General features: G+C 55.2%; 3 protein-coding genes across 3 annotated transcripts; all 3 read right to left on the reverse strand.

Moving 5' to 3' along the window:
* Positions 1-210: 210 nt before the first annotated feature.
* PHYSODRAFT_529140 (hypothetical protein) lies at positions 211-3825 on the reverse strand (the record flags this gene model as incomplete). The annotated part of the gene is made up of 3 exons (XM_009538682.1): positions 211-1730; positions 1797-1992; positions 2044-3825. 3 exons carry the CDS (start codon positions 3823-3825, stop codon positions 211-213), a joined length of 3498 nt encoding a protein of 1165 aa, XP_009536977.1.
* A 570-nt stretch (positions 3826-4395) lies between these two features.
* On the reverse strand, positions 4396-5856 carry PHYSODRAFT_392037 (hypothetical protein; the record flags this gene model as incomplete). The annotated part of the gene is made up of 3 exons (XM_009538683.1): positions 4396-4995; positions 5143-5558; positions 5700-5856. Coding segments are annotated over 3 exons (1173 nt in total), but the record flags the coding sequence as incomplete, so codon positions are not given.
* Positions 5856-12633, reverse strand: PHYSODRAFT_319282 (hypothetical protein; the record flags this gene model as incomplete). The annotated part of the gene is made up of 4 exons (XM_009538684.1): positions 5856-5905; positions 5994-6185; positions 6246-9480; positions 9538-12633. 4 exons carry the CDS (start codon positions 12631-12633, stop codon positions 5856-5858), a joined length of 6573 nt encoding a protein of 2190 aa, XP_009536979.1.
* Between the last annotated feature and the right edge of the window lie 179 nt (positions 12634-12812).

Here is a 12812-nt window from a genome sequence, read left to right on the forward strand (position 1 = left end):
CATTCATTGAGGTGCTTGAAGCAATGCTACTAGCGTGGACATATTTTGCTTAGCCGAAACCGAAGCCCTCCGAGCCCTCACGGATCGCGAGCAGCAGGCATTGCTTCAACTTCTCCTCACTCTCGTACTCAGGAAGGTCCAGTTGGTTGAAACTGCGGCACCAAACACACAATGTTAGTCGTCTAGCCCTCATTAAACACATCTGAACAATCAAAAGACTTGCCATGTATGTGCGGACGGCAGCGCACTGTTGTTGCCGAAAGCCTTGTGGATGTTGAACTTCTGCGTGCCACGCATGCCTTCAAGCGCCTTGAACCCTTCCAGCGGCACCTTCGACGTACCAGTGACGAACTGCAAAAACAGTGCCCGCTCTTCGTGTGTGAACGAGTAAAGGACGTTCCAAAACCAGCGGATAACCGAATCTGTGGGCTTGTAGTTGGCGTACTCCGTGTTGGCCTTCAGATCGTCGATGTCAATCTCGGGCATGCCTGAGATCAATAACTCCAGCTCGTTCTCGTTAAAGATCGCGATCATCTCAGGTGGCACCAACTGGTGGAAACCCTTGAGGAACGCATCAATCTGCTGTCGAATGCCAGTCGCCATTCGATGGTGCGTCACGAGCTTCACATACTCCATCTTGTTCTCGTCCGTCACGGCCACATTCCTGCCGTTAGGGATCAAATCAACAACCTCCACCTTGCCGAAGTTCGACTGCTCAGCCGAGAACGTCAGCTCCAGCCCAAGATCCACAATCGAGTTGTCCAGGATTGAGTGCAGGTTACGGTAATACTCCGGGTCGATAGCTTCCATGTCATGGTACGAAATCGGCAACTGCAGGATGTGCTTGTAGAACGATCTCGTGAAGTGAGCATCAAGAAGTTGGCCGTCTGCCACGGCCTTGCCCAGCACCTTTCCGACGAACTCGAAGTAGCTCAAGTGGTCCTTGTTCACGTAAGACAGCGGGTTCGGCTGGAAAGTAGGCGAATCGGCGGCTGATGTGAACAGCACGTAGTTCGGGTTGAACATTTCACGAGCCAGAATCATGTACCATTCTCGCGTCACTCCACCAGCATCAATACCTTCTTCACCCGTGAATGAAATGTGCAGCTTTCGCCGCAACTCGGTACCGCTGCGCATGCGCAACGCGTAGTAGGAATCCTCGAAGATGTGTTCACGGCGTACCGGGATACGCACCGACGAGCTCCCACCTCCGTGGTTCCGCAACGCTGTCTGTCGCAGTCTCTTCATCGCACTGTGGAAGTACGTGCGCTTGTTGTCAAATGCCAAGTACGCCCGGCAGCGAGGAATCTTGATCAAAGCAGCCAAAGACGTATCCAGCAGCGACGGTTTCTCGCGCACGAGTAGGTTGAGAAGCATGCGATTGGACTCGACAAAGTTCGCCAGTCTCATGGTCTCGCCAGCGTCAGATATTGTCGACAAGGCCGATGAGCTGCGCTTTCGTGCGCTCTTCGGTGACGCCTTCTGCTCTTCAACCCCCATCAGCGCGGTAGCGTCCGCCCCGTCAAATCCGCCGACACGCAAAGCAGCTACAACGGCCTCCTCGCGCTCGCTTGAGTCCGGTACTCGCAGCGACATCGACGCTGCATCACGAGCATTGACAACGAAGAAGGCTTCCACCATTGGGAGGAATCGCGCCAAAAGTGCTGCCATCGCACATGAAGCACCCGCACTTTTACCTTCAATCACTGTTCCTTCCCCATCATCAGATGCTCCGGCAGTCTGAGACTCAGTACCGGCGCCGGGAGGCGCTTGAGAAGTTGAAACAGCCAAAGCACCGCTATCTTGATCATCGAGGCCACCCTTAGCACGCGCTTCAGTCAGGGAGGCGCTCAGTGCATCCCATAGCGGCTCAAGACCGATGGTTTGGCAGCACTCCGTAAACTCTGCCGTGTTCTCGCATACATCCGACAGCGAGTGTAGCAACCGCAGAAGCTTCAGCTCGTCCTGAGCCGACGGCAATACCGCTGACGACTCGTATCCAATAGTCTCAATCGACGAATTGCCTCCCTTGTAGCGCTCAACACGCGCCAAATTGCTCGCATGTCGAACAACTGCACGGATCACAAGCTCGCGGTTGCCACGCACATGGTTCAAGAGCTTCAGCACGGCAAGTGTGCGCTCTTGCATTTGAGTCGTGCAGAGGTCCATCGCAAGCACCGCAACGATCTCACCCATGCGCGCCTCATCTAGTTCCACCGCCGGGACAGCTACCCACTCATCACCCGGTTCAGGAGTCGACGCTTCCGCTTCTTCGCCCTCCTTTTTCTCCTCATCACTACCACTCGGCTTGTGAAGCCGCTCTAGCGGTGACAAAATCAGCTCAAGCAACTCGAGCAGCGCATCTAGATTTGTACCGTTGCGATACACCACCGGGAGTGCTAGTAAATCGATGAGTACAGCAACACCACATTCACTGGAGGATGGCTCCATCTTGACGCAATCACTCTTGCCACTACTTTGGTGGCGCATTCCATGAGGCTGCAGCATTTCCACTGTGAAGCGGGGATTATACTTTGCAAGCGACACAAGCACATGCAACATGCGATTCACCACTTCGCCGGGCACGGCTGATCCTCCAATGGACCGATTTCCATCGATACCGCATCCATACATCGCGCTTGGTGGAAACTGGATTTTGCCACTACCGTCATCGTCGTCGTCCCTTTTGTCGCCAGGAACCAGGGGCTCGGCAAGCGGCAAAGAGATCACACGCAGCAAGTTGCGCCGAACACTGCAGCGTGTCAATGGATACAGACAAATGTTTGCAAGCAGCCGCTGGAACACGCGGTTCTGGATGACGGACTGCGTCATGAAAAGTAGGCGCAGCAAACCGCGCACGCAACGGTCGTCGAAAATCCGCTCTCCGGCGTCTTCTTCTTCGTCCTTCTCCACACGCAGAAGACCCCTGTGCGCCTTGGAGCTGCCAGCTCCTTGTCGGTACTCACGGCGACTACTGCGGCGCCCTCCACCCAGCTCATCGTACATTCGAGACCGACGACGACCGCCTCCTCTGTCGGGACTTTGAGAAGTCAACATTCGACGGAGGGTAGGCCGGTTAAACAGCTCGTCCATGTCGCCCTCACCACCGCCACCTCCTCCACCACGCCCCTCCGTGGCGCGATCACGCTCGCGATAAGTTGAGCGGAAAGCTGCACGCTCGCGCAGCACCATAGCTTCCGCGCGTACTTGCGATGGCAACGTTTGCAAAAATGCATCGTCGCACGTCACCAAGATTTCTTCGCGCAGCTCCGGTGCTAGCGATGCCACAAAGGACGCATTATCCATCTCCTGTGCACGGGATGTGTCCGCCGTCTCCGCGCGGGCGGCAGCCTCGCGCTCTCGCCGTTCGTTCTCCAGCACTTCGGCGCGGATATCCGGAGGCAACGCCTCTAAAGTCTCACGATCAAAACTTGAGTTGGCCATGTCCAGGTCCATCTGTGACATACTTTCCGATCCACCGCCACCACCTCCTGCCGTGGCGGTGTCGCTGCGGGCACTAGTCGACTCAGCGACAGCAGGTGCATTCTGTGCGATGATCTCGGCTTGCATGTCCGGAGGTAACGAAGCGAAAACTTCAGCATCCATACCTTCAGGACACTGATACACTTGTTGTCCGTCCTGTTGATCAAGCAATTCGGTCGACAATTCTTGCGCAGCAGATGCCGTGTGTGTCTCTGTCGGTGGCAACTCCTCAGTTTTGGACTCTTCCTCAACCGCCCTTGCCTGATTCGTGGTATCACTGGCTGTAGTTGACTGCGTCGATGTCGCTCCGAAACCAGATAAATCAAGAGTGAAGTTCATCATAGGATTAGACGAAGCCGGTGCAGTCGTTGAGGATGCCACAGCAGTAACAGAAATCGGTGCGGGGGGCGGTGGCGTGGGCTCCACGCTGGTGGCAAGCGAAGGGCTACTAGCAGCAGCCGGGGGCGTGGTCGTCGCCTCTTGTCTCTCCGATGGAGTTTCCACTTCAGCGTCAACGATGTCCACGTCTGCATCAGACTCAGGTGGTGACCGAAGCAGAGACGATTCCCCAAGAGTGCTAGTAAGCTCCAAAACAGACGCGGCATCCGTAGACGCATCGTTCCTCTCCACCCGATCATTGTTCTCGGATACATCCGGGTGAGGATCGCTCTCTGCAGTATTGTCGACGGCTCTAGGGTCACTAGCAGTGTGCTCTCCACTTCGAGGAGTCCCCATAGCGCTGTTCTCTTCCATTATGTCGTCAACGTCCTCTCGTCGTTGAGAGGATGTGTCTCTATCACGTCGTCCAGAAGATACAGCGGGCTCATCGTCATCTGCGCAAATACGAGTAATCTGTTGCTCCAATCTAGATGCCACTGAGCGAACATCCACATCACGTCCAACACTACTAGACCCCCACATTGCCGAGCTAGACGCGGACCCACCAATCACGTCACCGGCTCGACTACCAATTCCGCGAGACAAATCAACCCCAACGAAGACATCACCGAAGATGTCCCGATCTCCCCGGCGCAAACTGAGACGCTGGTGTCGAGAAGGCAACGAGCTCGGGATATCCAGGGAAAATTCACTCAGCAGGTTTGACACGGCAGACAAACGATTGATCCGGCTTGGAGGTCTCCCACGGCTTCCGCCGCCTCCTCGCTGCAGCAAGTCGCGTCCAATGGCCAGCCGCGACCGACTTCCACCAAGCGGTAGCTGGGTCTGAACTTGGTCTGTTAGCTCTTGCAGCTCGCGCAGAAGCGAGGAGTGGCGAGGCAGTGTGAACCGGCCCGGGTTACGCAACAATCCGTTCGAGTCCAGCAAAATCGCATCCCCACGTCCACTTGTGCGGAGCAACGGATGCGTAGTGGCGCTTGCAGTAAATTGATCAACACCATTACCACCCGAGCGACCTAGTTGGCGATCACGTCGTGAGCGATCACCTCGGCTACCATCAAAGGATTCGAACAGGAAATCATCATCGAGCATATCCGGCAGTTCTTCAATGTACTGAAGAAGCGAGCTTGAGAACCCGCCACCAGCACCACCGCCGGATCGACTTTGCGACTGCCCAAAACCACTTCCACTTCCCATTCGACTTCTTGATGTCGTGGACTCCGCTTGGTTTTCACCGCCCACTTCTTCGCCATCTTCCACGTCGCCAAACGTCAGCACGAGAGTTTGGCCACTGGAAGAGGAGTTAGACCCGCTCCCGCCGCCATTATACAAGCCAAGCGCATCACGCATAGACTCGACAAATCTATCTTCTGAGCTTCTGGCTTGCTGGCTAACCTCGCCGGTATCACTACCCGATCTGACATTTCGAGCAGCAGCCAAGCGAGCACGCCGGCGTTGTTCTTCAGCAAAAAAGGCCTCGTCATCAAGCATGTTCAAGTAGGAGAACTCCTCTTCATCGACCTCATCTAAAGCATCCAGGATTGAAAGCTCCGAATCCAAAGATCCCCAAAGACGATTCGAAGATGTGCGGCGACTGGATCCGTGACCACCCGTACGACGAGACATGTGAAGATGTTGGTGCTCCTCAAATTCCTCCTCTTCGTCTTCATCATCGCCTTCATCATCATCGTCGTCGTCGTCGTCATCGTCGTCATCATCGTCGTCGTCATCATCATCTTCGTCTTCTTCATCTTCTTCACCTTCACCATCATCGGTAGAATGCTCTGATACACTGCTGCGGTCACTGTGGTCATCACTGTGGTCATCATCCTCGTCGTCTTCATGCATATCGTGGTCATCCATTCCGGAGAGTGGGGATCGCATCGAAACGTCGTCGTCATCTTCTTCACGCAGTGGATAAAATCCAGGACCAGCGCTATTAGTCGAGTCTCGAGCGTCTGTATCCACCTCCATTACGTTACCCCGATCAGCTGAGGTTCTGGACGAGCTTGTCTCGCGGTTGCTGTCAGAAGAAGACAATGCAACTGCTGGAGTGGTAGATAACGTCTCTGCATCCACATTGCTCTCACTAGCCTCTGTAGACTCCGCACTTGCTGAGGTGGTGGCGTGATTCCGCTTCTTCAGCAAACGTCGAACTCGATGTGTCACGAACGACCGCGTAAGCGTGGAGAGTGGTCGAAGCAACATCATGCATGTTGCGTGGGCCAGCGGATGCGTCAGGTCGATTTTACGCAGAGCTTCAGCCAGCAATGTCACGAACGAGTGCTTGCCCTTCAGGCCACCTCCCAAAACCACCTTATCCCAGGCAAATCCCTTCGAGGAACCCTTCGGCCACAGGATGCTCATGATCAGGCCAGACCAAGCATGCAGCGAACTCAGCGCATGCTCGTCCCGCACAGTCAAATCATCGATTTTACTCGCATGACTGTCGCTTTGAGGCCACTCTTGCAGCAAGCGCACAAGCTCCAAAATAATACACTTCGAGCCTTCTCCAGAATGGCTGCCAATGCTCACGAGAAGTCTGTGTGCGTTGTGGACTCGCATGCGCGTACGACTGTCAACGAATATCTTCACCTCAGAGAGTAGTTGATCCGAATCACCGCTACCCAGTCTGCTGTTTTTATAGAATCCGTCTTCCTTCAAGGCCTTGCGAGATGCAGCAAACTGGCAAAGCTCCCGAGAAGGTAAAAACTCGCACAGAACCAAACGAATAAAGCCCCCACGCTCACCATATGCACCCGCTTCATCCTTCGCCTTCGCGAGAACGGTCGCACAAGCTGGGAAATGGGTGATCAGATGAACCAGCAATTGCAGGTACACTCCCACACACAAGCCCGCAGGAACCAGCCCGCTCTCATTTCCAGGCGTCTGGCGCGCTTCATGCTGCTTCTTCACACTCTTTTCCACTCCCCACAATTTGCGAATGCGACCAATAATCTTGTGCACGATCACGTGAGCATCGTGTTTGTGATCTTTCGGTAGCTTCTGCAGGGCCTTTGCACCACTGGCCCCGCTTTGTTGAGCCGAATTGGGCTGATCGACGGGCTGCCCCGATGGTGATGCATCAGTGCCCTCCGACTTTTTCGGTATCGGCAAAATGTAAGTTCGACCCGATTCAGTCTTCTTTACCCGCACTGAGTTCTGCAGAGCTCGAAGGAATACAGCTTCGTTACGCGCTGCGAAAGGCGCCACCTCCGTGAGCAACGCCCGCGGTGTGATGCGCATCTGGCTTGGTGCACCGAATCGAGTCGACAGTTTGGTAATCGCACGCCGAATTTTGTCTTCCATCATATGCTCTAGAACCTCCGGCGACTCGAGCGCCTGGGAGAGCAATGTGCTGGTAAGCTCTTGGTATCCGGCGAAGAAAATACTTTCCGGAACATCCAGTACAGCATCGAGACCGCCATGCGCCGAAAAATACGACGCCAGTTCATACTTAAGGGTCAAACGTGACAATAGCTGCCAAATTGCGTGCGCTAGCGTCTTGTTGTCAGTCGACACAGACGACGCCGATGGCACTGTCGATGACGCTTGCTTGAGTAATTGTAAGCAGATGCTGACAAGTTGCTCCTCAAACGCACTGTCCTCCGCTCGCTTGATATCATCATTTTGGCTTCCTTCTTTTGGCTTGTCGTTCATACTCTCACTACTCCCGAGAGCGTCACCAACAGTCGAAGAAGAAGGCGAAGACAAGCGCTTCGACGCTTTTCCTGCTACGACTGCGTCGAGAACCAAGAGAATTGGAGTACACGAGGGCTTCAGAATACCATCGTCGTTTGTTCCAGTGCTTGACACAAACGCCACGAGTTTATCGATGCAGGACGGCGACTGAAGCTGCATTACAGCCCATGCATCAGAGTTCAACTGAAGAACAAGCGCCAGCAAATGCGCCATCATCGTTAAAAACTCATCCCCACCTTCTTCGTCTCCGTTGAAATAATCCAACACAGCAGCATTCAGGCGCTGAATCACCAAGTCGCGATCTTCGTCTGAGCGTGAGCATAGAAAGCTGAAGTACTCCGCGATCGCCTTTACCAAGTTTTGACTCGGATAAAAGTTGCTCGGAGCTTCGACTTGAGTTGCGTCAGTCTGTCGTTTCTCAACCTCTTGTCTCTCCTTGCCAGCTTGCACGCGTAAGATTTGGAAGCATACCGACTCGAAACTGTCGCGCAATGAAATGTAAAGCGCTTGCAAGTCTGCTTCGAGCTTCTTTTCGTCAGCAGCTTCTTTCTCTCGACGAAGAGCTGCGTCACCAGCGGCAATGTCCTCATCGTTTGTCTCATCATGCTGTTCATCTTCACCCTCGTCCTCAGGGTGTCCCAGTATCCACTCCATGGCCAGTTCCACGTTGTTCACTTGAATCTGTCGAAGAGCACGCTCCACCCGTGACTGCTGAAAGCCCATCGATACGAGGCTGTCTACAATCTCAGTATCGGGTACGAAAGATTGACGCTGACTACTTCCAGCCGAACCTGCACCACGTGCACCACCAAAGAGAGCTCGTCGAAGCGACAGCGCCTCGTTGTAGAGCTCGGTGCTGGAATTTCTTTCACGATTTCCGCGGCTAAATCCCAATCCTCGACGACCGGTGCCACTCAACTCACCTTCAGTATCCGACCCTGCCGCCTCGTCATCATTGTCCATGCGGCTTTTCAAGATGGTAACTGCAATTGGCATTACCTCAGCCAGACACGATTCCACAGGCGAAGATGCGAATTTGGGGTGTTTCCAAATGGACAGCAATGCACGAACACACATCCCATGCAATTGCGCGGTTAGCTTTCGGGGCTCAAACGGTGCCTCATCCGATTCTCCAGCTTCATCACTTGTCAGTAATGCCGCAGTTAGCGGGGATGCAGATAAACCTTCCAAGTTGGACAACTTACGCAGTACGCTCGCTGCGATGTGAAACGACGTCAGCGCCATTTGGGAGGGCTTCGCTCCATCGCCAACCTCGCCATTAGAGTGTTTGTCTCGCTCTCCTTCGAGACACACTGCAAAGAAGCGCTCGATGATATTCATGATCACGTCCATCAGGTTCGAGGCCGTGATTTGTGCGCCGGCACACGTTGTAATCGCTTTACCCGCCTTAGCAGCATCACCTTCACCTTCGAGGGCACTGTCTTGAATCATGGGCACATCTTCAACCGATGTAGAAGGAACTTGCGGAGGCTGAGGTCGTTCAGTCGAAGTTTCCATCCCGGAAACATCGCACAGTGGTTTCATGAGCTCAACGAGCAATAATGTGTTGGCCTGCTTTTTCTTTCCTTCGAAAAGCACGACGGAAATTGTCTCCAACAGGAACGTGAGGTAGTACTGCTGTACGAACGTGTCGATCTGTGTAGCTCGATTCACCGAGACAACATACAGCAAGTGGCCTCCCAGAATTTGCGTGACTGTCAGCGCAAGTTTCCGCGCGTGTGGTGCAAGGGGGACCACGATATCGTCGCCTCGCCGGTGCTGCATAGGAGCCGATAGAAAAACCTTGCTGTATGCTGTTAAAAGCCCGCGCATGCTTAACGAAAAGCGCAGAAGCAGCAATGAACCCATCTTCCACAGACCAGTTCCACGAGGGCTCTTTCTAGGCTCAGCTTCAGAAGAGCCAGTTTTGCCTTCTTCAGTACCAGAAGTCACCTCCATGCTGGCGTCTGCTTCATCGACTGCACTCTTAGACTTTTCACACTTTTCTTTGCGCTTCTTCTGATGAAGTGATGCCAAACTCGCTCGTTCGAACTGCACTGAGCGGTCAACACGGAATAATCGCGCAATGACGTGCTGCGTCGAGGGAGCTGTAAAGTCCGTGAACCACCTCCGACTCTGCATGTGCGTATGCGCTGTCTCCAACGTCCAGATAAGCACCGAAGCGAGCCATTCCAACACAGCAAGCACCCGAAGATATTCGCCGGCAACCATGACTTTATCAGCAGACGTATTGGCGACACTGCTCTTGTCTTGTTCGGTAATCATCTTTGCCAAATCAATGTCAGGAAGCGAACTTAACACGCCTTCAGCACCTTCACCGCTTTCACTCAAATACCACGGCAATCCAACCTTGGCACGGGCACGCTGGAGGCTGTCCATTTGCAAGCTCAGTTCTTTCACGATAGCGGCCAGAAGATTCGTCGGCTGCTGTGACGCATACGAACGCAGCGCAAGAGTAATCGACTGCACAGCGGGGTTATGGGCAAATGAACTTTGTGGCGACCCCGTCTTTGTGGCCTTGTTGCTTGGTAGGGCGCCATCCAGGAATGAGGACGTGCTCGGGAGAATTAATTGATACAGTGTCAACAGCAGACGAATGCCTCCAAGGTCCGCAAAATATGCAGCGTGCTCGGACTTGGAGAGCAATGGTTCCAGCAGATCCGCCACATGCGTCGTCATCCGAATCAAAATACCACGATCCTTGTCTCCAGCAATATTCTCCGCTGACGATGTTGTTGTCTGTTTCGATTCTTCGCCAAACCGAATCACCTTCTTCAGAGCATGCACTGCAGCTTGAATAGCTGCATTTTGGAAGCTTGGCACATGCCGCATCAACTCGAAAATACCTGCACCAACGGCCGCAGCCGTATCACCTTGGAAGCAGTAATCTTTGGCTTCATCTTCTGTGTATTGAGGGAGCGCGAATACGTCTAGCAGGTGCATAAGCGGCTCGTACTTCGCCACCTTCTCCGCATGCGTAGTAGTAAGACAAAGCGCATTCAGTACAGTGGGGACCGCTGTCAGCAGCTCGCTGGATGGCGGCAACAGTATCCGCGACGGGTACAACTCGGCGATATCCCATCGCGTAAGTGTTTTCAAGAACGCGTCCGCCAAACCCGCAGCATGCACGTGATTCACACTGCTCGGGTCATTGTTGATGACGTCCGAAACCACAACAGCCGTCTGGGCGAATACGACGGGCCCAAACACGTCCACGTTGGACAGAAGCTGTAGTAGCACCTTGTTGAGTGCGCTGCCCTCGCGAATGGCGCGGCTTGTCGCTCCTGCGCTCATGACGCCTTGCGAATGGAACGACATCGATAATGACGCTAAGATGGCCAGAAGCAGCACCGTCTTCGTTTCGGAAACCACTGAGGTCGTCGGACTTCTGTTTACAATACTGGCGCATTCGAGCTTGAGCCGATCCACAAGAATTCCGACGCCGTTCAAGTCCCTGTAGAGAGCAGCTGCGGCTGAATGACTGCTCACCGTGATTTCCAGTGCTTGCACACACTGCGTCGTCACGGCCATGTGAAAAGTGCTCAAAGAGGGTAACGTCAGCACATGCAGAAGAGCCGGCACAATGCCGTTTTCCGTCAGGACAGCAGCGCCGGATTGGATCGCTACCACCGTGGTCAGCAATCCCAAGACAGCCTCCATCCAGCATAGCTTGGCCTCTAGGACGTTTCCGCTGCTTACACTTCGAAATGGAGGTGCACTAACCACCTGGGCCTCCTGTGGGGATAACAAGTCCGTTGTAGCCTGCACGAAAGCGACCGCCAAGCTCATGTCCATATCTGTATCCGCCGCTTCGGACGCGAGCGCGGTAGGCGACGGAGACCCTGACGTCGCAGCTGTAGAGCTAAGAGTGGACACGTCGCCGAGTTCAGCCATGCAAAACCGCACAAGGGACGGGAACACACCGTGCGGTGTCCCCTTGACGACGCCCAGAGCCTGCAGCACATTTGACTGACGACCAAGAACGCCCATGCCCCCCGCTCGTCCAACTCGGTCATTCACTAACGCCGTGAGCACAAGCAGCGCAGTAACTCGAACGCGCACGGGCACGCGCTCAATGCTCTCAACGCGAATTAGCTCCACAATTCCTCGCGTAAGTTCCGGGTGCTGCTCCACGTAATTCGTCACGTCCCACGCATCGCTAAACAGCGAAAACAGCGCCAGCAGCGCGTACAGGCGTTCCACCACCAAGTTCTCGCGCGCCAACGCACTGCGCGCAGCATAACACGCGCGCACCTGCGTGAATAGCTGGAAATGCAATCTCTTGGGGATTTTGTACTGCTCAATCAAACGCTCACAGGCGGTCGCTGCCGCGCACGCCGCTTCAGCAGGCGACGTGCTGGCTCCCACGATCTCCTCGTAGGGCGGAATGGCCACACTCACCACTCTGGCCGCGGTATCGTCGCCTCCGTCCTGCTCCGAGCTGTAAAACTGAAACTCCACATTGCTCGCCGTGTCTGCGTTCGTCGCATTCAAATAATCCACCACCTCCAAGCTGTTCTTGGGCGCCCCGCGTCCTTGCGCCACAGTTAGCAGTCGTCGTCTGAGCAAATTGTTGCGGCCAGCCGCAGGGTCCACGAAGCTCGTGGGGTCTGCAGCGTAGCGGTGCACCTGCGGGGGCAGCGCCAGCATGGCAACGACCTTGGTGGCCTCAGCCACGACGCGCTCGTTACGCGCGGCCAGCAGCGCCATCACGGGCTCCGCAGATGGGTACACGGCCTTGTTGGCGGCGTTCTCCAGCAGGAAGGCCGAGAACTTCAAGATCTCGAACACCAGCTCGGTCAGCTCCTGCTCCGTCTGCACGGCGATTGGCTCCTGCGCCTTCTCCAGCTCCGCCTCGACCAATAGCAGGTACGGACACTGCTGCAGCGCCGCCACTAGCAGGCGGTGCAGCTTCAACAGCACGGCGCGCCAGTTGGTCAGGTCCGCCTGCGCCTCCAGCGGCCAGCCCTTGACGCACGCCAGCAGCGGCGCCACGCGCGCGTCCGCCGCCTGCAGCAGCACCTCCATCAGCTTCTTCTCCTTGTCGCTGGGCGGCGCGCGCGGCGCGTGGGCGCCGGCGCCGGCCGCCTGCATCTTGTCTTGTCTTCTCGCGCTTGGTTCTCGGGCTCTAGCGCGTCTAGGGGCGCGGCCGAGGGCTCGTTGCACGCGCGGGAGCTCGGGCCACTCGCTGCGCCTGCTGTCTCGCC

This window comes from Phytophthora sojae (assembly GCF_000149755.1).
Source record: "Phytophthora sojae unplaced genomic scaffold PHYSOscaffold_12, whole genome shotgun sequence".
Taxonomy (NCBI): Eukaryota; Oomycota; class Peronosporomycetes; order Peronosporales; family Peronosporaceae; genus Phytophthora; species Phytophthora sojae.